The sequence below is a fragment of the Chiloscyllium punctatum genome, chromosome 12, assembly GCF_047496795.1.
Source record: "Chiloscyllium punctatum isolate Juve2018m chromosome 12, sChiPun1.3, whole genome shotgun sequence".
In the NCBI taxonomy this organism is placed as follows: Eukaryota; Metazoa; Chordata; class Chondrichthyes; order Orectolobiformes; family Hemiscylliidae; genus Chiloscyllium; species Chiloscyllium punctatum.
Genome location: NC_092750.1, coordinates 28316470 through 28339811, shown reverse-complemented (window position 1 = coordinate 28339811; position 23342 = coordinate 28316470). Strand labels below are relative to the sequence as shown.

At 38.3% G+C, this 23342-nt stretch overlaps 1 protein-coding gene across 2 annotated transcripts in view; it reads left to right on the top strand.

Moving 5' to 3' along the window:
• Positions 1-23342, top strand: part of efcc1 (EF-hand and coiled-coil domain containing 1) — a 93933-nt gene that overhangs the window by 55879 nt on the left and 14712 nt on the right. For both annotated transcript variants that reach the window (XM_072582207.1, XM_072582208.1), the window contains exons 2-6: positions 10705-10850; positions 14766-14901; positions 21774-21939; positions 22546-22704; positions 22979-23048. In XM_072582207.1, the coding sequence (XP_072438308.1) occupies positions 10705-10850; positions 14766-14901; positions 21774-21939; positions 22546-22704; positions 22979-23048 (677 nt within the window). The remainder of the gene's footprint in view (positions 1-10704; positions 10851-14765; positions 14902-21773; positions 21940-22545; positions 22705-22978; positions 23049-23342) is intronic.

The window sequence follows — 23342 nt, the reverse complement described above, 5'->3', positions numbered from 1 at the left end:
CTCACCTCCATCCAAGGCCCCAAAAGGTCCTTCCATATCCGACAGAAATTTACCTGTACTTTCACAACTGTCCTCTACTGTATCCGTTGCACCCGATGTGGTCTCCTTCTACATCGACAGGACACCAACTTGCAGATCATTTCAGAGAACATCCACATGAAGCTCCACATTGAACACCAGGTATCAGCATCTCAGGGCACACTGCATGGTAAGCAGTTATATTTAGCTCATGTCCACAGCCTTGGCATCTGATAAAATGCCAACCATCATGGCACATCTCCAATCCACTTGTAGTACCAGTTAGGATGTCAGTACTATACTTCCGAATACACCAGCATCTCTCATTACAACACTGCTGTCAGGACACTGTGCATAGGGTGGAATCCATCTTATAGATTGGACCAGGATGCAACTCAAGCATCCTCACTTGGACTCTTAACACTCACTCACATTGAGTCTAAATGCTGACAACACTTCTGTTTTGCCCTGCCTCTTTGCACTTTGCCCCCTCAGCTAGAACTTAAAAGCGATCTTGCCTTGCCTTTTTGCACTGACATAAAACCAGACAGCTTGTTACACGTCAGTGATCATCAGTGAAGGGTGGACATTTTGTTGTACCACACCATGCTATGCCAGATTTACACCTCCAACATAGGCCAGCTGCATTCATGCCAAACACACTGCAAATGCATTAGCATATGCCAAATGGCAAAGTCTCAAAGCCTAAGGGGAGTATGCTTAACCAAGTCTAGGGGAGATACCATTCAGTCAGGAGTTCCCAGCAGAGTAAATCAAGAGCAACCTCTGGTGTTAATATTGGAGCTAGAGCATGACCAGTTGGCCACTTGGGACAGACATGGTCAGGATCCTCTTTGTATGGAGTGAGAAGCTGAATGTTGGGCACCAAGAATCTTGGTACTTTCTCTCCCACCTAAGAACCATTTTCTCCTAGAATCAGACAAAGAGAGGGATTGAGTAAGGTAAATATGGCTAACACAGCTTTTGGTGTTGTTGGAGGTGCAGAAAGGTGGTGTGTGGAGGCAAAGCAAAGGGCGTGCAGGATTATTAGACTGGGTAGGTGAGAGTGAATGAGGGAAGACATTGCATGTAGTAGTGTGAGTAGTAGACCATGAGTGTTAGTAGGAGTTGGATACAGCAGCAAAGCTAGACACAGTGTTAGGTTACAGAAACAAAAAATAGTGGCACTTGCCCTGTTGGAATGGAGAAGGTCATTTCTTTCAGGTGATTGAAATTGCACTGATTTGGGTGGTAACCTAGGACCAGGCTGGCAGGGCCTGGTTCCATGGACTCTGCTGCTGGTCCCGGGGGACAAGGATGCTCCCCTCCCCACCTTTTGCACTACACCTCCACCCAGTCCTCCAGCTCCCTAACCACAAAACCAAACACGAGTTTCCTTGTATCTGCTAAATCTGAGGCAAACATCATGAACAGTGCAGAGCACCTCCAGACTGCCAACAAATAACAGTGCACAACAAGCTTTTAAATATATTGTCAATCCTGGGTTGCCCCAACAAGAGAGAGTGGGAGAATCAGACAAGCATTGGACAAGTGGAGCACCTTAGGGGTGTGGTGTAATGATAATGAGACACATTTGGGATGCTAGTAAGTTTTCTTGCACTAGGTCTCATCAAGAGAAACCCTCTATGAAAATTCAGCAAAAAAATATGATACTGAGTCAATATTAGGCAAGGTTTAGTGATTCAGTAGTGTGCCAAAAATTTCATTATTTTTCAAATTGTTTACACCTTACAATGGCTTGACCTTTTGCAGTAAATGCTATTGAAAATGTTTCAAAGCTCCCTCTGGAAAAACTCAGTAATCTTTTCTGTTCAATGTGTTGTCTTCAGACAAGTACAATACTGTCCCTGGTTTTCTTGTACTGTCAAACGTCTTTTCTGCATTTCATGTTCTAGTACAAAATCCTGGAACATCTCCATAAATTTGCAGCTTCAGTGAGGGAGACAGAGAGGTGAGCAAGTGGGCATTCATTGGATTCTTAAATGGTCAGCAACCTTCTCTTGAAGAAAGATCTTGATGTCAAATTATGGTTTGCTATGATTTTATGCTGCAGCATGGTCTAATTCCAACCAGTGAGTTTATATGGTCACATCACAAAATAGTGAGAGTTTGGCTAATTCAGAGTTACTAGTCCAAAACTTCAGATTACCTCAGACATCCTTAAAATTTCCTATTCTGCCAGCTGAAATGGCTGATCACTTCAACAGAACCAATTATTCAATTTTGACTCATTGTGATTTCACTGTATAACACAGTTAAAAACAGTTTAAAAGTAATCATAGATTTGTTACATGCTGGCTCTCTGCAACAACAATTCAATTTGTGCCATTCCCCCACCCTTTTCCCTTTAGCTTTGCACATTCTATCACTTCGAATAGTGATCTAGTTTCTTTTTGTAGGCCATTATTGAATGCTTCCACCATAGAACCTAGAAGGCACTGCCTGAGACTAACTACTTTCTTAGTGAAAATGCTTCTCCTTGTGTTGCCTTTGGTTCTTTTGTCATTCACCTGAAATTAGTGTCCCCTGGTTCTCAACTCTTCCATTAACGGAAAGTTTTTCACTATATATTGTGGCCTTACCCCTCATTGTTTTGAAGGTCTCTTCTCATTCTTTTCTCTCAGGAGAACAGCCCCAGCTTCTCTAACTTTTTCATGAAACTTCACTGCACCCTCTCCACCATTTACATCCTTGAAGTATGCTATCCAGAATTAGGCACAATGCTCCAGCTGAATCTGAATCAATTCTTCACAAATGCTATTATTTCCTTGCTTTCTATTTTGTGCCTTTATTTACAAAGCCAAGGATCTCGTATGCCTTATTAACTGCTTTCTCAACCTGCTCTGCCACCTTCAATAATTTGTGCAAATAGACCTCAGATCCCTCTGCTCCAGCATCTTTATTAGAGTCATATCCTTTTTATTTATTTAATAGGATGTGATCATCGCTAACAATGTTAACATTTGGTGCCTATTCCTAATTGCCCTGGAGAAGATGGTGGTGAGCCATTTTTTTGAATGCTGCAGGTCACTTGGTATATTCCAAGGTTTTAAGTCATTGCCAATGAAGGCAGGCTGTGTGTGATGGTGTGTGACTTGGAGAGGAACTAGTATGTGGTGATGTTCTTGTGTCTGCTGCCCTTGTCCTTCCAGGTGATAACAATTGAAGGTTTTGAAGGTGCTCTCAAAGGAGCCTTGATGTTGTTTTGATTCAGTGCATTGAACGAATAATACATATTGCTGCCACAATGGCGTTGAAAGGATTGAACATTTGTGGTGGTGAATAGGGTGCTGATCAAACAGATTACTGATCAAACAGATTACTTTGTCTTGTCTGACAAGTTTTTTCCATATTTTTTGAAACTGTAAACATCCAGACAAGTGGAGAATACATCATAATACTTTGAACTGGTGTGTGAATATTGAGTAGGCTTTGCAAGTCAAAGGACCATAAGGTGAGTTACTCACCAACAAATTCCCAGTCTCTGATGTGGCATTGTAGCTTGCTGTAACTCATTCAACAATATCTTGGGGCTCTGATGATCAGTCTGTAAAAACCACAATCACTCCTTTGTGTTGGCAGGACTCCAACCTGTGATGAGTTTTCCCCAGTCGCATTGACTTCAGTTTTGCTAAGGCTCCTTGATGCCATACTTGGTGAACTATTGCCAGTTTTTCAACAGAAGTTGCTCACTTCACCTTTATTTTAATTGATCCTCATTGTTCTTCCTAGCAAATTTAATATTAATAATTAAATAATAAATAATTATTGAGGTTTATACGATTACGATGTTTTGTGACTGTATCTTCAAATTTGGAGTTAAACGAAGAAGCCATTTGACTTGTGTCAAAGTCTGCCTGGCAATCTAGTTGTTTGATTGCTGGAGATTAAAGGGGGACAGATTGCAAAGTCTTAACAGTAAAACAAAGTGATTATATGTGGAGACAATGGCAGCAGCCTGTCTGCTAACAGGACGTGGACTATCCGCCTTCAAAGTACCAGAAAAGTATTGAGAATGCCAAGTTACTTAAACTCTGTTTACTTCAGTGTTGAGAGATTGAGGTCACAAGGAGAGCTAATTATCATCTCTACCTGGATATAAGACTCAAGTGATTTACTTCACTGAGTCAATAGGCTTTCAGATGGGGAGGGATCATTGTGATATACAGTTAAAGGCTTTCTGAAAATATCAATGAATATTATGGACTGGTTAGTCTGCTAGTGTCTGACTGAGGAAGCAGCTGGATGACGCAAGTCTCTATGGTTCATGAGTGGTGGTATCCTGCACTTGGTTTGGAAAGACAAAATTTCTGAAAAGTTAAAAGAAGGCTGAAAGATTTGCCTAGTTTGCATTAGAAGGAGAAACTCCAGTAATACTCTGAGTGAAAGACAGTTATTGGGTTAGAAATCACTGAACTGCGAAAGTTAAAGAACTGAAATAAATCTTCAGGAGCTAAAAGTTGTCTTGGACATTTTCCTGGGAGAACTAATATGTCTATTAAAGAACAATGTAAAGTATTCCAGTTAAATTTTTTTTTCCCCTGATTGTGCTTAACATAAAAGGGAAAACTTTGTATCTATGGTTTGCAAAAATATTAGTCAATGGCGATATTTAGTCTGGTATTACAGTCATAGTCTTAAAATGTGAAATCTTGTCATGTTATTCTTTCAACTATTAGTTGGAAACTTGAATTTTTTTACTTAAAGTTATTGATCTCTATGTAGATTGTGGTACATTTTCTGAATAATCCTGAAGGTTAATTTGAGTTCAGTTTTTCCAAAAGCTCTCAAACGTATTGATGAAACTATTTCTACCATCTGCTTTCCTCATTGACTTCACTTGCCTTATTATGCTGCCAGTATCTGAGCGCTTTCTAGCATTACCTCTGATGCTTCAGCATGTATCGCCGCTGCCTTGGAATTCCCTCTCCTATTAAATCTTCTGATGTGAAAAGTGAATGTCCAATCACTGTCTATTTTCATCTATTTGACATTATCTTCATGCACCAGTGGTAAAAGCTATACATTTTCTCACTGGGATTTCAGTTGGTAGATTACTTTTCAAAAGTCAAACAGCGATGTGAGGAATTTATATGGAAGATTTCATTACCTCTAACACAGAATATTAGAAAATTAACTTAAATATTTAGCAGTCTTGGGTTAAGGTGACTGAAGGAAAGCCACAAAAGTAGATTTTCGAAGTTCTTACCAGTTCATATCTTGTCCATTTTTAGTGGATATTGAAAAATCAATGTTTCAATAAATTTTCAAAAATGCCAAATGGAATAGTTCTGCAAGATGGAAGTTGCACAAGCAGTTACATTACCAGGAGCAATCAGGAAAGACTGATTGGAATCAATGAATGCGAGATGAAAATCGATTATATTATAGTGGATATCTCACAGGGTATGACAGAGTGTGTGGTTTGCAGCTTGTGGAGCTTAACATTGAAGTCTAACAAGGAAAAAGAAAGCTAGAGGGGGCAGATGATGATGATTGACAATCAACCTTTATTTTTAACCCTTTATATTGGAGTGAATAAAAAATATTGTTTCTGAGTACCTCATAATTCCATTGAGAAAGAAAAAGCTACATAAAATATTGCATCCTTGTAAACCCAAGTAAATTCATCAAATTCAAAATGATGAACTCTGAATTCATATGGTCATAATTCAATAAACTCAAAGGCTTTTTAAAAAAATCAACAGAATTCTGATTCTAACCTATTCAAAGTACATTCACTTACACAATATTGAAATCTGATGTGGAATCAAACTAAGAATTGCCAGTATTTTAGGAGTAAAGGTCCAAAATGTTGAAGATCCAGACGGATTGTCATTTTAAAATGAAATCCAATTTAGGCTCTCCGGTTTCAAAATTACGCTATCATTAGTTGCAGGGTTTGGGGCTGTTTGGCAATAAACATTCCCAAATTGGGAGAATACTGAATGAGTTTCTGTCCTGTGCATGATCAATTCTTGTGACCTACTTGTGATCTACAACCAGTAGAAATTGGATTGAGAATTCCAAACCTTCAGAACCAAATGTCAACTTTGTGATAATTGTGATGAAATTACCATAATGCTCTAAGCCTATGAAATTTATCAGCTGAAGTAATTTTCCCATGAAATATAGATGAACTTTTATAAACTTTTATATTGATATCAGCTGAACTTTGAAGCTGTAGACTTTGTTTGCACTTTAGACGAAGGGAAATAATTCAAGAAATAGCTTTATTTTAGACTCATTTTAACCAATGGATTCAACCATGTAGCAAGGTCAAGGGACAACATGCAATTCAGTTGTTGTAGATTTATTTTTTATTTGCAAACATTATACCTAAGATCATTTCCTAAGATTAAGAGGGTAATAATCCATCAGAGTTTTTAAATTATTCAGTAAAATGTTGCTGTATGGTTCCTGTTAAATACTGTAAGTTAGTTCTCATTTTCCATAACAAGAAAAAGGAATTATTTATTCGAGAATGAATTGCTGTAACTACAGTGAAGAATATTGGTTAACTTAGTATTTGGCTGTTACTTTGCTGCTTCAAGCCCTGATACAGTCTGAAGAGCATTAATTAAAATACAATTAGTCATGGGTAATATTTCAGAAGCCATCACTTTACACTCTTTCATACTCTGACATATTTTTCAAAGTCTAAAGCAGCTTACTTTTATTGCACAAAGGAATGAGAGATGTTTGTCTCTCACTATGGTGACTTCACTTCACACTGCTTAAGTTCAGACATATTATCAGGATCTCCAGCAGTTCTGAATGTCATCAAAATGAGGTCCTGATATTGCCGCATGGATTTTATCCTTACTGCTGCCACTGGCTTTGTTAACAGTTGAACTGGATTATTTGAGGAGTGTTTTTATGGAAGAGTTTATCTGCCACTTTTTGACATGTTTAAATTTGTTCTGTAGCTCACTCAAGAAAACAGTCGAAATGTCAGTTAACACTAGTTGTGCTCTGCCAGGTGCTTAACAATGGGATTTATATCAAAAGGAGGAATGCTTGGGTAATTTTAAGTGGCTGATATTTCTAAACTATGTGACAGAATTAACCAATATTTGGAAGCATTGATAGATTTTGGATCCACGTGTAAATTTCACAAACCTGATATTTAGTTTTTCTTCCCACTTCCTTTTAAATATTCAAAGTCTTTGGCCGTTTCTTCTTCTTAAATATCTACAAGTAAGTGAAAATGCATAATGAAAGAATGGATAGCTTAAAATTGCTAAGGACTAAAGAAGTTCAATCAGTTGAGTATGTTCCAATATCCTAAATATTTGTGTTATGCCTGTGGTGGCATTCAATTAATTTTAGAATAAATTCTGACTTGGTAGTTTTGATGTTCATCTAAAGTCTCAATTTGTAAAGTACAGGGGTGATAGGTTTGATACTGGAGCATAATTATCACCACTGTTACAAAAATGCAAAAGGCATGTGGAGGGAAGGTTCAATGTGAGATGCACACTTTCAATACAGTACTGTTGGGTTCTCGTGATTTTGTTACACCTTATCTCATTTTACTTTTAAATGTCCATTGGCAATGTTCTTTTCCTCAGTATTTATCACATTTTTCTGTTGCACCATCTTTTTCTGAGCATTTTGCTATCAATTTTCTTTTCTGTAACTGTCCTTTTTAGAAACACACAGCATTGATATTTCCCTTTAGAAATCAAACAGTTGGACTGACCTTTAAAGGTTCAAGTGGAGGAGCTGGAATGTTCTAAATTCACCATTTTTCTGTACTGCTTTAGTTAAAAGTGTGAGCTTCCAACATCTTTATCCTTCAATTAGTTCCAAATCAAACTCTTCCAAATTTTCCACAGGATTATTTCTAACATTGGCTTATTAATGCGACACTCTTTTGGCCTCAGTTGTTCAACTTTACTGGTGAATTTCCCTCCCCTCCTCCCACTAACAATAGTTAATACACTGACAGCTACAATAATGGAGGATGAGTGAAAGCATTGCATGGTAATTTTTCTCATTTTCATTTTATTTCTATGTCATACATCCCACAAACTTCGTCTTTATTATTAAAGGATTATCTCTTCTGACTATTCCCTAGAGCAATTCTCAATGTAGGGAGGATTTCTTTGCTGCTTTCTATTCATTAGGATGTTGGATCGAAAGCTTGATTGACTTGAAATGCAAAGTACTTTGTGTAATGTAATTAAAATAGTATTGGTACAAAATCCACCAGCAAAAAAGATTAAAGGCGAGACATAATTTTTTTCAGAATGATGAATTAGAAGGTAAAACAGAAAACAAAAAAAAAATTAGGGGGTTAATGTTGGGTTTAATCAACATAGAAAGTGTAGTGGAAGATGATATAGTGGTAGCATTATTGGGCTAGTAATCTATAGGATCAGACTAATACTGTGGCGACATGAATTTAATTCGCACCACAATAACTGGTGATATATTAATTCATACCCATATATACTCACATATAGGTCAATCTTGTGTATAAGTCGACCCTAGTTCTTTACAGTCACAGATCAACATTTGAGTCAGTGTGCCTGCCTGTTGCACTCTGCTTCGGCTTTCCAGTCTGCTGGCTGTACCAATCCATTCCAGGTCCACTGGTCCGCCAGCAATTTCGCTCCTCTCCAGGTTTTCAGAATTACTGTAAAGGTACAACAGTAGGGCGATTGTCATATACATGGAGTCAGTTTCTGCAGTTTACCACAACCCAAACATATTACAGAGGAACCTCGATTATCTGAAGAATGTGGGCGGGGAGTATTTCGTTCAGTTAATCAAATTCCGGATAATCAAATGCCATAGCTTAGCCAAGCATTGGGACATTGCAATGGATAATCCAATATCCAGATAATTGAATGCTGGATAATTGAGATTCTTCTGGAACATTCCAGAACCAGGACCAGGAGGCTGCCGGGATTGTAGATTTCCCATTCAAATGAAAGGGTTTGCACCCTTCCTGTGTTTTCTGGCTTCCGCAGTAGGTTTTGGAACATATTCCCTGAAGGTACGAAAGGAACTACTGTACCATTCTACCATAGCAGGCAGAATGGAGACAGTTATTTTATAGATAAATATTCAATAATGCCCATTCTTTTTGGTGTTTATTATTTTAGAGAGAGATCTGGCTTTTGTTTGTTCATTTGTGACTCATACCAAGCATGAATTTCATCCTGTCAACAACAGTACCTCACGTATTAGTCGACCCCCTAATTTCAGCTCAAAAAACAGTCTTCAACCGATATACAAGTATATGCGGTATTTATAACTTTGGAAATGCAAGGTAGTTTCAGTATTTCTGATCATGACAACTATGAATTATTGTAAAATCTGGTTAACTCATGTCCTTTAGGGAAGTAGTTGACTCTTAATTGCGCTCGGAAATGGTCTAGCAAACCACTGAGCTCCAAACAACACAAGCCTGCCTTGCCAGTGATGCCTACATCCCATGGAAGAATAAAGCAATGTGACCAGAGTTTTAGTGTTGATATTCAGTTGGTGGGTTCAATTTAAAATAGGACTTCAAACATAATCAGAAACGCGAACGTGTTCACACAAATTGTTGGCCTTGGTGTGTCAGACAGAGAAGAGGAGCCAAGGGCCACAAGCAGGTAGAGTTCTGAAGAAAATATCCTATCAGCAGACGGATAGCAAGTTTTGGCAGTCTTCAGCTCAGAGCTGAAACAAAACTTTTTTTTTAAAGCAGCCCTTTGTTTATTAGAATTAATTGGAAAAAGTCAAATGAGTTAACATGCATCTGTCTCATGGAGAGAATCGCTTCTGCTGCATGTGCTGAAAGGAAACACTCATGACTTTGTCTGAGGAGTAAGAAATTTAAGTGAAGATAGGAGAGGTACTTCATGGATGGTGAGCATCTTTAACAGGATAATGCTGGGAAAAATCGTTGACTTTTTTTGCTATTTATGTTAAGATCTTTCCAAAATGTTGTCTCTATACATAAGGTTATTACACAGAAATAGCCATATGTACTTTTGTCAAAAGTACTTTGATAGCCTTGTGCAAAGATGCTCAGTGACTGATCACCACAGTAACCAAGTTGCAAAATAAAATTTATGGTTTCAAGACAGGTTTCACTGAGCGGAGTGATTTTGTCCAGTGTTCTCATCAGTTTAGATCATTACAATAGTGTGCATTTCTTGGATATCAATAACAATAAGTTGGTTCAATAGCAGTTAATCTTTTCCTGTTTATGTGATGTGTTCTTGGTAAGAATTTTTGTATGCCATGGTGTGAAATTAGTTGACTTTTCATCGAATGAAACGGGAGTTTCAACAAACATCTTAGCAATCAGTGCTGATTATCAACAGACAGTTTGCTTTTTACTTTAACTTTAGGGTCTAATTGTTATACCCAGCAATAACAATGTCATTTTAACAAAAGTCTACCAAAATAATCGAAAAACCAGACGAGTCATTTAGAAGGCAGTATTTCATGATAGTAAAAATGACAACGTTGTGAATTAAGGGAAGTTCAATGCTATTTGCCAACTCTTCTTTAGCATAGTTACTAGAGTTTGGTGTTTCCATAAATGTAAGTTTTTAAAGCCCAATGAAGGGTAGAGATGTCCCAAAGACCTCACAAAATAACCAGAATAAACTTAAAGAATTTTGCTTATTTTTAATTTCGGTTTTCTTTCTCTTGCAGATCAGAGGTCCGGAAGCTTCAATTTCTGCAGGCAAATGCTTCAGAACGGAGGCCCCCTCTTGCAGTCTATGAGTGGATGGGTTGTGTGCCTGTGCACCAGGAACGACGATCCCCAACAGGTGATACAGAAACATCAGCTTACAATGGTAAGAACAATTTTAAAAAAAAAGTGATATTTGTTTCGGAAACTAACATTCATTGTGCTGTCACATATTTCTATTTCTTCCAATCCGTTTTCCATGTTTGATTATGATTTATCATTATGTTTAGTTTTAATATTTCAGTGCTTTTTCTTAGCTGTGGCCATTTAAAAAGATGTTCCTAATCTCACATTCAGGAGGAGAAAACGTTCATACAATGAGGCTGAGCCAGAATTAGACCCAAGCCTGGGAGAGTAAATCTTATAATCTGCTTTGGGTAATGTAAAGTTTGACAATAAAAGCAAGTTCAGACAGGTTGCCTTAAACTGTTGGCCAAATTTCAAACATTATTCAATACTTGGAGAATGCATATTATCCAGGTTTTTTTGTGTTGGAGTGATGTTTCAAGCGCCTGATTCCAGGGAGATGGCTTCTCTTTGTTTGCTCTATTGTGGGTGTTCTCAAATCAAGATGCTAGCTTGCATTTGTAATTTAACCAGACACCCTGAATAACAATGAAGTAATGATACTGCCTGGCTATTTGCCACAATTTGATTGGTAGTCATCTCCCCTGAAAAGATCTGCTGTGCTCACTTCAGTACAAAGAAAAAACAAGTCATCAGACCAATATGTTGGGAGCTAAATAAGTGTTTAGCTCTGTGAAAGAGTCAAAAGAATGATCATATTTGTGTTGTCTGCCCATTTTTCACTACATTTTATGTGCACAAATCTAACATTCAAAATCTGCAAATTCAGTTACCATGGTGAGCATCATTCTATCAAATTTAACAGATTTTTTGGCAAGTGCAGCTGCTTTCATAGTTAACATTTCTTCAACATGATACTATATCTGGCACATAACAACTTGACTGCCACCTTGTGAAGTCTGTGTGTATTCAGACTCTTCTGTATATTTTGCAAAATATACAGAATCTGATGGTCATATAGTTAAGACTCCACCCTAAAAATACAGTGAGCCTAATTTTGGGGTTTATCCGTACTGGTTTGATAAGCACTGGAGAGACTGCAGCATGAGAAGGAAGGGTGGAAGAGATAAGAATGAAACTTTCAGGCAAATTAAATTTTTATTTGAACTTTGATATAAATTTATCTTGTGCTTACAGAAGAATGGTTATTAGAGATTAAAACTTTGTGATCTCAGTCTTGAAATGAAGCAATATTGAAACAGTGGGCAGAAAGCAAACTTCTGTGCAAGGAATCATTGTTCAATGCGAAAGATATTTTTAAAGGGAAGGAAGAAATGCTTCAAATTACACCAGACTGTACTACCTTTGCAGGAAAGAATGCATCTAAATGTATTCATACATAAGAATACAAAAATTGCCAGTGCTCTCCACACCACTCTAACCTAGTTATTATGTTTGCATTGTTAAGATACCAAGTGGAAAATAATGAACGTCATAGCAAAGGAATGAGTGTCAACATTCATTCTTGGGAAAGTTGAAAGGGATAAAGGCTTCAGGATTGTTTGAAGTGCAGAGTTGAAAAACAAATGTTCAAGAAAAAGACCGGCTACATTTTATTTATACTATGGTGTGCTAAAGATTCATTAGACATTCAAATAGATTGTTACTGTTGACTGGAATATTACTACTGGAAACTGCCTGTTGCCTGGTTCCAAATGAAAAGCCACAATTCCATTCAGAGAAAATTAAGCAATAGAGGCCAGAATATTTCTCATGTGACTACTATCAAGACTGATTTTAAGTTTTAGGACAATTCAATCTGTATTTTTGTTTATAGTAATCAAGCCAATAGCCTAAATACAAGCAGGCATGCATCTGGACCTGTATTAGTGATTGATAATCCTGTTTTATACAGTTGAAAAATCACAGCACCAGGTTATAGTCAAACAGGTTTATTTGGAAGCACTAGCTTGCAGAGTATTGCTCCTTCAGGTGATTGTGGAGTATAAGATCATAAGACACAAAATTTATAGCAAAAGTTTATAGTGTCATGAGACAAATTATATATTGAACAAACCTAGATTGTTAAGTCTTCCCTTATTTAGAATGGGTTGCAAGTTTCAGTTTATTAATATGAAAATCCCAGACCTTCTTTTCAATCACCTTCAAGATAACTTAATGTTTTATAACAAAAGATGACATCTCAGCTCAGATAATGCATTAAATGGTGGAGGTCAGAGTTTGCCTGTATCCCAATCTTGAGTCAGACTGCTTCTATTCACAAAGTGGAATTTACAAAATATTACGTGGATTGACTGCCTATAGATTTTGCTTGAAAGATGCACAATAGAATGGAACTGCAAATATAATTCCGCAAATACAAATGTGTGCACGCACATGAGAGACAGACAGTGTGTGAGTGAGTGAGCATTTGTGTGTGAGTGCATATGAGAGTGTATGTTTGCATACGTGAAAGCTTGGTAAAGTGTGTATGTGTGGGTGTGATGTAGCATAACCCTTTGAGAGGGTGAGAGTGTGTCATGTATATGTGGGAGAGGGAGACTGACTGAGAGAGTGTATATGTGTGCGTGTGCATGACAGTGTGGGGTGTAGTGGGGTCACCCATAGTGTGATATGAACCCAAGATCATGGTGGAGGCCATCCTAATGGGTACTGAACTTGATTATCAGCCTCTTCTTGGCCACTTTGCGTTATTGCCTATCCTGAAGTCCATCTTGGAGGATAGTCACCCGAAGATCCGAGGCCAAATGTCCCTGACCACTGAAGTGCTCCCTGACTGGGAGGGAACACCCCTGTCTGTTGATTGGTTGTTGTAACCTCTGCTTGGTCTTGCCAATGTGACTTGCCTCAGGACATTCTTGCCTGGGGCATATGAGATAGACAACATTGACAGAGTCACATGAGTACTTGCAGTGTAGAGGATGGGTTGTGTCCAAGGGTAATGGTGGTATCAGTGTTGACACTCTGACACATCTTGCAGTGGTTGCCATGACAGGATTGAAGGTGTTGTGGTCGATATTGTCCTGAAGGCTGGGCAGTTTGCTGCGAACAGTGATCTGTTTAAAGATTTGGCAGTTGTTTAAAGGCAAGAAATGGAGACGTAGGCAAGGTCTTGGCGAGATGTTCATCCTCTTCGATAATGCATTGCAGGCTGCGAAGAACATAGCATAGTTTCTTGGCTCCCGGGAAGTAGTGGACAACAAAGGGTACCCTATCGGTTACAACCCGTGTGTCTCCTGAAGTGATCATTGTGGTTTCTTGCTGTGGCATGGTTTATACAAGAATTCAAGAGTGTTATGCTGTAGGAAGTGCAGGACATCTGGCCTAAATTTAAGATAGGTGTTGAAATTGATTTCATAATGTCTCATTTTTGAATAATTAAATTCCAAAGAAATGTGTAAATTATGTTTCGTGTACAGCTAGTGAAAAATACAAGAATTAGATACAATTTCAAACCGTTCAATGCATAGGTTATTTCATCATATAAACTGTGTTGCAGCAACCGTGTATACAATTGTGTTGACTAATGAGAGAGTTCAAACATTTGCTTTTTTGTTGCCAAATATCATAGTCAGCTCATCAGGAACATTAAATTCACTTTTGTGTCTTAACTAAGTTTAGATATTTGTTATGGTGAGATAATGAACAATCGTTACGTTGTTCTACTTTTAAGTTGCAAATTAAGCACATGAAAAGGCTGATTAGTTTTGTTTATGTTGTACCTGTAGTGAACTAAGGTTTTTAGCTCAAAAATTAACAATGCATAAGATCTAATAAAATTTCATAGCATGTTTTGGAAACTTCTGTTCTGGAAAACTATTCACCAATAGGTGAATAGATATTCTTGGCTGGAATAAAACAAGAAGAGTGCAGGAAAATGACCAGAAAATTTAGTACAATCTATTTGGCTTGAAATGTCATTGCAATTCAAAAAGATTAAATCAAGTGTTTTATTTCCCTGTTTATTTACTAGTTGAAGAACAACTATTCCGTTCAGTAGAAGGACAGGCTGCCTCAGATGAAGAGGATGAGAAGTGGACTGAAGATCAGAAGAGTCAGGTGAAAGAATTGAAGAAACTTCTGACCAGGCTTTGTTGCTGTGGGAATGGGTAAGTAGCTCTTTCAGGCAATTGAACGCTGAGTTATTTAGTTGCATTAGGTATCAGATTGCTGACTTATTGTTGAAATTTAACTGGAATTCCTTCTCAGTATCTGTGTAATTACCTTTCTTTTGTTACCTCCAAACAAAATTATGCAACCCTAAATTTTGCTAATTGTCAAATGCTGTAGGTAAAATGCATATATCGACACAATATAGGTTGGATTTCTGAAACACCTATTTAAGATAAGAACCGTTTCATTGTGTGATTTAATATAGACAAAGTAATGAACGAAGCGGTGAGTAATTGGGGTTGTTTTCGTTGGAGAAAAGAAGGTTTAGGGGTGACTTGATAGAGGTGTACAAGATGATTAGGGGGTTAGATAGGGTTGACAGTGAGAACCTTTTTCAACGTATGGAGTCAGCTATTACAAGGGGGCATAGCTTTAAATTAAGGGGGGGTAGATATAGGACTGATGTTAGGGGTAGGTTCTTCACTCAGCGAGTCGTAAGTTCATGGAATGCCCTGCCAGTAGCAGTGGTGGACTCTCCCTCTATGTGTATTTAAGCGGGCATTGGATAGGTATATGGAGGATAGTGGGTTAGTGTAGGTTAGGTGGGCTTTGATCGGCGCAACAGAGGGCCGAAGGGCCTGTACTGCGCTGTATTCTTCTATGTTCTAATTTAAAAATCAATACTAATTGATCCCAATACACAGAATATAACAGGACATTTTTCACAATTTGTCAGCTGAACATTAAGAATTAAAACATTTAATCTGAAGATATACATTAATGTGATTGAAAACAGTAGAATCATTTCAAAATTGCTAATAAATGTTTGTTTTACAAATTTTGACTGTGCTTTTGATATCACTATTTATCAGTCTGGAAGTAGTGTAAAACCATAATTTTTATGAAAGACCAGGTTTTAGCAACATCTGGATAATTTGTTGATACTACCTACAAAATACCTTGAAAGAATAAGTAAAGCTTGCAAATGATACATATTGATCCAACTTCTAATGTATACCTCAAATCAGAGCTCCAGTATGATTAGTATGTTAAAGTTTGAGAGCAGGTGTTTCAGTTAGTTTAGCATATTATGTCACTTCCTTGAAATATTCAGTATTGGCAATAATCTACTGTGACAAGACAAGACAGCATCTGCTGTTAGTTACATTTGCCCTTAACTGCAATGATATTTTGTCCTAAAAATTACTGAAAATATATGAGTGGATAATGTAACAGTAAGGGAAGAAATGGAGTATCTGAGGCTGGAGTGGGATAACAATTGCATATCTTAACCAATCAGGTTGAGATATTATGCACGAATCACTGAGTCAAAATCCTGGAATGTACTTGGATACTTGAACATACTGACCGTATTACAGTCCTTTTTGAGGTAAACAGTAGAAGTTGGATCAATGTGTGTCATTTGCAAGTTTTATTTATTTTTAAGGTAATTTGTGGAAAGTATTAGGAAGTTGTTAGGATGTTGCTAAATCCTGGACCTCCCTCTATAAAAAGTATCTACAGTACATGCAGTGGTTCAGGAAGGCAACTCGTCTCAAGGGTAACTAGGGATAGGTAATAATGCTGGTCCAGCCCATATCTCATTTAAAAGCCACATCAATACAAGAACAAAGTACAAGTGCTTATACTGAAGTGAATGAAGAAATGCAACTCGACAGACACACTCCTGTTTGTTGTTGGTTGGTTTCTGAAGCACCAGTTAGTAATGAGATGCAAATACATAGAGATAGGCTTCCCATCACCTGCTGACAACATAATTGAACCAGCAACCTGAGGAAGGAGAAGTTAATTGGCCACATCTGACTTTTGACTTCACACCTGGTTGGGTTCATCTTCTGCTATTTTACTTACTATGGTAGGGATTGGAAATATCCACCCAAGGACAGAGATGGAATTCCAAAATAGAATGCATAAAGTTAATGTCAAATGAGATATAGAGGGGGAAAAAAAAAATGGAGAAAAGGAAAGAAAGGATTAAGATAAAGAGAAAAGAAAAATAATTGAAGTACTAACTTCTTAAAATTTCAAACAGTTAAAATATGAAATTTCACACTTGTAATAACTTATCATGAATACCAGAGAGTTTGCTTGACAGTGATAAACAATTAGGTTATTAAAAAAGGTACTTAGACTGAAATGGACAAGATTTGCAATTTAATGACAGCTTTAGAACATGAGCACCAGGAACAAGAATAAGCAATTCAGCTCAAGCCTGATTCCCCCATCTAATACAATCATGGCTGATCTCATTTTGACTCAACTCCTCTCTTCTGTCCATAACCCTTCAGAGTGTAACTAAATTAAAAATCTGTCTATATCCTCCTTAAATGTTTACTCAATGTCCCAGGATCCCCCACATTCTGGGTTAGTGACCTCTGTAGATTCATGATCATTTGAGAGAAGTAATTTCTGCACATCTTTGTTTTAAATCTATTACCCCTTACCCTGAAACTGTGACCACTCATTCTGCATTGTCCCATATGAGGGAGCATTCTCTACTTCTAGGTTACCAATCCCATTTAGCATCTCAGATACTTCAATTCGATCTCCTCTCATTCTTCTAAACTCCAGCAAGCATAGGTTTAAACAATTCAATATCTATCCATAAGTCAAACCCTTCATCTCTTGACTAAATCTAATGGACCTCCTCTAAATTGCCTCCAATGTAACTACATCTGTCCCCAAGTAAGGGGACCAAAACTATGTGCAGTACTCCAGGTGCAGTCTTATGGATGCCTTGAGTTGCAGCAACACTCCTCTACTTTTATACTCTATTCCTTTAGCAATAAATACCAAAATTCAAGTTGCCTTCGTTATTACCTGCTGTACTTCCATATTAGTTTTCTGTGATTCATCATGAGGACACCCCCATCCCTCTACGCAAAAGCATTCTGAAGTTTCTCTCCATTTAGATAATAGGACAAAATGGATAATTTCACATTTATCCATGTTAAACTTCATCTGCCAGATTTTGGAGCATTCACCTAATATGTCCATACCAATTTATTATTTTTTTATTTATTCATTGCAACTTAAACTTTCCACCTATTTTCGTGTCATCTGTAAATTTGGCTATAGTGCATTCTATCCCTGCATGTCATTAATTTAGACTGGGTACAACAGAGTGTTACAAGGGGACATAAATTTAAGGTGAAGGGTGGAAGGTATAGGGGAGATGTCAGGGGTGGGTTCTTTACCCAGAGAGTGGTGGGGGCATGGAATGCGCTGCCCGAGGGAGTGGTAGAGTCAGATTCATTGGCGACCTTTAAGCGGCATTTGGATAGGTACATGGATGGGTGCTTAATCTAGGATAGAAGTTCGGCACAACATCGTGGGCCGAAGGGCCTGTTCTGTGCTGTATTGTTCTATGTTCTATGTTCTAAATAGTTGGGACCATAATACTGAACTGATGGCATTGCACTAGTTAAGTTTTGCCAATCAAAAATACCAATTTTATTCCAATTTTCTGCTTTCTGTTGGTTAACCAATCTTCTATCCAAGCTAATAAATGAACCCTAACTCCATGTGATCTTATGTGTGGGGACCTTCTCAAATGCCCTCTGGAAGTCCATCCTAGTCCAAGTTATGACATGTGCTGGATCCCCATTATCCATTTTGCTTGTCACATCTTCAAAAGATCTCAAGCAAATTTGTCAAACATGACTTACCCTTCATAAAACCATGCTGACTGATGGATTGTGTTTCCAAATGTCCAGTTATTACTTAATAATGGATTCTAGCAATTTCCCAATAACATATGAAACTATAGTTTCTATATAGTCTATAGTTTCCTCATTTCTGCCTCCCTTCCTATTTTGAATAAGGGCATGTGAGCATTTTTCCAATCCACCAGCACATTTCCAACATAAAAGGGAATTTTGGGATATTATAACCAATGGATCAGCAACCTCTGCTACCTCTTCCTTTAAGACCGTAGGATATTAGCCATCATGTCTTGGAGACTTGTTTGCCTTCAAGCCCAGTAGTTTGCTCAGTACATTTTCTCTAATGATGACAATCGTTCCAAGTTTCTCCTTTCCTCTGGAGTGCCTGCTATTATTGGGATGATACGAATGTCCTACACCATGAACCTGAAGCAAAATGTTGATTTAATGACTTTGCTTTTTCAGAGTTCCTTATTATTAGTCTCACCTTTCAAGGGACCAACATTAACTTTAGCCACTCTCTTCCATCTTTTTTAAACTCATAGAAGTGTTTGCTATCTGTGTTTTTTTTTTATTTTGCATGTAGTTTTCTTTCATAATTTACCTTTTTTTTGTTACTCTTTTAGTAAACTTTTTTTGATCATTCTTCCAGTTTCCCAGTTGTCCAGCCTGCCACTCACCTTTGCAATAGGATATGCCTTAGTTTTTGTCTTAAAATATCTTTAACTTCATTGCCTGGCCATGGTTGATTTTTTCCACTCTTACAATCTTTCTTCTTTTCTGGAATATATTATAGTTGCAAATATATTATAGGAGCAATTGAGTGTCTCCTTAAACATCTACCACTGCTCAACTGTCCTACCTTTTAGTCTTCCCAACCAGACAACTGGAGCCAGATCTGTCCTCATGCCTATTTAATTTCCTTTCTTTAACGCCAGAACATTAATGTGAAATTCTAGCGTGCTATGATCACTCTTCCCTAGAGAATCATTTACTATGAGATCACTTAGTGTGTATTACTAAATCACTATGATGGATGACACCAAAATTGGTAGTATAGTAGACAGCAAAGAAGGTTATCTAAGATTACAAAGAGATCTTGATCAGTTGTGTCAATGGGCTGAAGAGAGGCAGATGCAGTTTAATTTGGATAATTGTGAGATATTGCATTTTGCAAAAACAAACAAGGGTAGAACTTATACAATTAAAAGTAGGGCTTTGTGTAGGAGTGTAGAGCAGAGACCTAGGGGTTCAGGTCCATATTTGTTTTGAAATTTGCATCACATATAGATAGAGGGGTTAAGAAAACATTTAGCAAGCTAGCCTTCATTGCTCAGACCTTTCAGTATTGGAGTTGGGATGTTATGTTGAGGCTATACAGGACGTGAGATCTTTTCAGGAGTACTGTGTCCAGTTCTAGTCAACCTGTTATAGAAAAGGGTACTATTAAGCTGGAGAGGATTCAGAAGAGATTTACCAGGATGTTGCTGGGAATGGAGGGCGAGTTATAATGAAAGGGTGGATAGGTTGGAGCATAGGAGGCTGAGGGTATAGAGGTTTATAATATGATGAGTGGTAAGAACAAGGTAAACGGCAGGTGTCCTTTCCCTAGGGTGGGGGATTTCAAAACTAGAAGACATTTTTAAAATGAGAGGAGAAAGATTTTTAAAAAGACAGGAAGGAGTTTTTTTTAAAAAACAAACAAACAGAGTGGTTCATGTATGGAATGAACTTCGAGGAAGTGGTGGATATGGGTATAGTTACAACATTTAAAAGACATTTAGATAAATACACGAGTAAGAAATGTTTGGAAGGTTATAGGCCAAGCATAGGCAGGTGGGACCAGTTTAGTTTGGGATTATGGTCATCATTGAACTGAGGGATTTGTTTCTATACTGTACGACTCTTTTAATCTATGACTGTATTACACAACTACAACAGCGTCACACTGTTCAATGCATTTCAATTGTTAGTGCCACATGTTTCTGTCAGGGTAAGTGGGAGTGTTGCATTTCAAAGCACAGGAGAATTGACGTTTCGGGCATCAGCCCTTCCTCAGGAATAAGGAAAGTGTGTCCAGCAGGCTAAGATAAAAAGATAGGGAGGAGGGGGGCGTTGGGAATGCGATAGGTGGAGGGAGGTCAAGGTGAGGGTGATAGGCCGGAGAGGTCAGGAAGGCGGTGCTGAGTTTGAAGGATTTGACTGAGTCAAGGTGGGGGGAGGGGAAATGAGGAAATGGAGAAATCTGAGTTCATCCCTTGTGGTTGGAGGGTTCCCAGGCGGAAGATGAGGCGCTCTTCCTCCAACCGTCGTGTTGCCATGGTCTGGCGATGGAGTCGTCCTAGGACCTGCATGTCCTTGGTGGAGTGGGAGGGGGAGTTGAAGTGTTGGGCTACGGGGTGGTTGGGTTGGTTGGTCCGGGTGTCCCAGAGGTGTTCTCTGACACCCGGACCAACCAACCCAACCACCCCGTAGCCCAACACTTCAACTCCCCCTCCCATTCCACCAAGGACATGCAGGTCCTTGGACTCCTCCAATCGCCAGACCATGGCAACATGACCGTTGGAGGAAGAGCGCCTCATCTTCCGCCTGGGAACCCTCCAACCACAAGGGATGAACTCAGATTTCTCCAGTTTCCTCATTTCCCCTCCCCTCACCTTGTCTCAGTCAAATCCCTCAAACTCAGCACCGCCTTCCTAACCTGCAATCTTCTTCCTGGCCTCTCCACCCCCACCCCACTCCGGCCTATCACCCTCACCTTGACCTCCCTCCACCTATCGCATTCCCAACGTCCCACCCACCCCCCAGTCCCTCCTCCCTACTTTTTATCTTAGCCTGCTGGACACACTTTCCTCATTCCTGAAGAAGGGCTGATGCCCGAAACGTCGATTCTCCTGCTCCTTGGATGCTGCCTGACCTTCTGCGCTTTTCCAGCAACACATTTTCAGCTCTGATCTCCAGTCCTCACTTTCTCCTTGCATTTCAAAGAGCAACTTTTGGATTCCTGCATTTAAACTGTTCTACCTTGCAGTTGCTATTGTACTAACATATGAACAGCAGCTACAGTTATTTTGTATTATTATACACACAACCTTTCACTTTGTAATTAACAGTTTTCAATATGTGTGCATGCACAACACTTTGTCTTATCATAGTTTGATTCATGTGTTGTATTTTCACAGTTGTGATGATAAGACTATTAAAAAGCTACTGTCGGAATTTGGGAACATAAGGAGTGATGAAAGCAATAGCGCAATTCTAGAACTGGTTGAGAAAGTGGCAAAATTAAAGGAGCAACTGGAATTAAAGGAATATAAAACCCAGCAAATGGAGACAAGCATGGATCAGGTAAAAGAAAAATCTGAACAGTGCGGTGCTTTTATTTAATGTCCACTAAAATTACGTGAATGTCAAAGTCATGAAAAAGACTTGGTAAATGTGGTGCAATGATGTAAATTGTGTCAAGTGCACCATTTTAATATTGTGGAGGGATATCCATGTTTTTGATTACCAATATTTTCAGGATGAACCCCCGCAGCCCTAGTTCTTCCACCCCTATTTTGCCAAGCCCTGGAATTCTACCTCACGGTTGCCAAACCCTAGCACCATTCCCCATTGCTACTTGGCCAGTCCCGAAGTGCAGTTAAACCCTATTGTAGGAATTCCTAAATAGCTCTAATTGGTGCATTTTAACAAAAAGACATGAAAGGGAATAAAAATTAAATATCCATATAAATGTATATCGTATTCATGTACAGTTCCATTCAATAGTAAGTGAATTATAACATTAAATCCCCAAAGCAGAATGGAATTTCTGATTCACTCATGTAGCTGATGTTGTCCCCTAAAACTGTCAAACATCCTTGTTATAAAGCAGTGAATCCTCTGATCTACTGTGTCATTTTTGTTTTCATTTAAAAATCATATATTTTTTTTCTCATCTGCGCTTTTCAGCTGAAAGGGTCCTTACTGTGTGAATTACAGCGGAAAGTGGATGAGACGGATCTGCTTCAGATGGAGCTGCAAATGTTAGAGACAGAGAGAGTGCGACTGTCACTAATTGAAGAAAAGCTGATGGATGTATTACAGCTCCTGCAGCAGCTACGTGACCTTGTAAGAGAATGATGCTCTGACAATTTTCAGTAATTTACTGCAGTAGTCTCCTGTAACAAGGAGAAGCTCATTTCCAATTGCACATTAGCCGTGATTGATAGTTTTTAATATCGTCTAAACTTCAGAAGAGGCAGAGACTGAAATGCCTATGTAGAAGTAAATGCAGTGGAATGTTATTAAGAGCAATTTTAAAGATGCTTGAAAGCCAAATCGTTAGAGTACATGCATTTGTATTTCACAATGTAATCAATAAGATGTTATTTATTTTATCTAGAATGTGTCAAGGAGATCGCTAGGAAAAATCTTGCTCAGCACTTTGGAGTCCTGCAGTAATCCTCAACATGGTGAGTTAACAATTTATTTTCCATTCAAGCCCTGATTGCTCCATGCATTCCAATAAGTTAAATGAGTATGCAGTTGAATTATTGGACATGACAAAAGATCAAAGTCACTGAATGGGTAGAATTTTTACTGACCTGTCCCATAGGAAATAAGTCAATCAGAAAATCAAGGATAACCCATCATTTAAGATTCTGTCAGATGCTTTTTATTGTAATGATGTTCGTTATTAGTTCCCCACCCATAGGCTCAATCTGATTAAAACCTGGACCATAAGGCAGGTGGGAAGCCAGTCTATG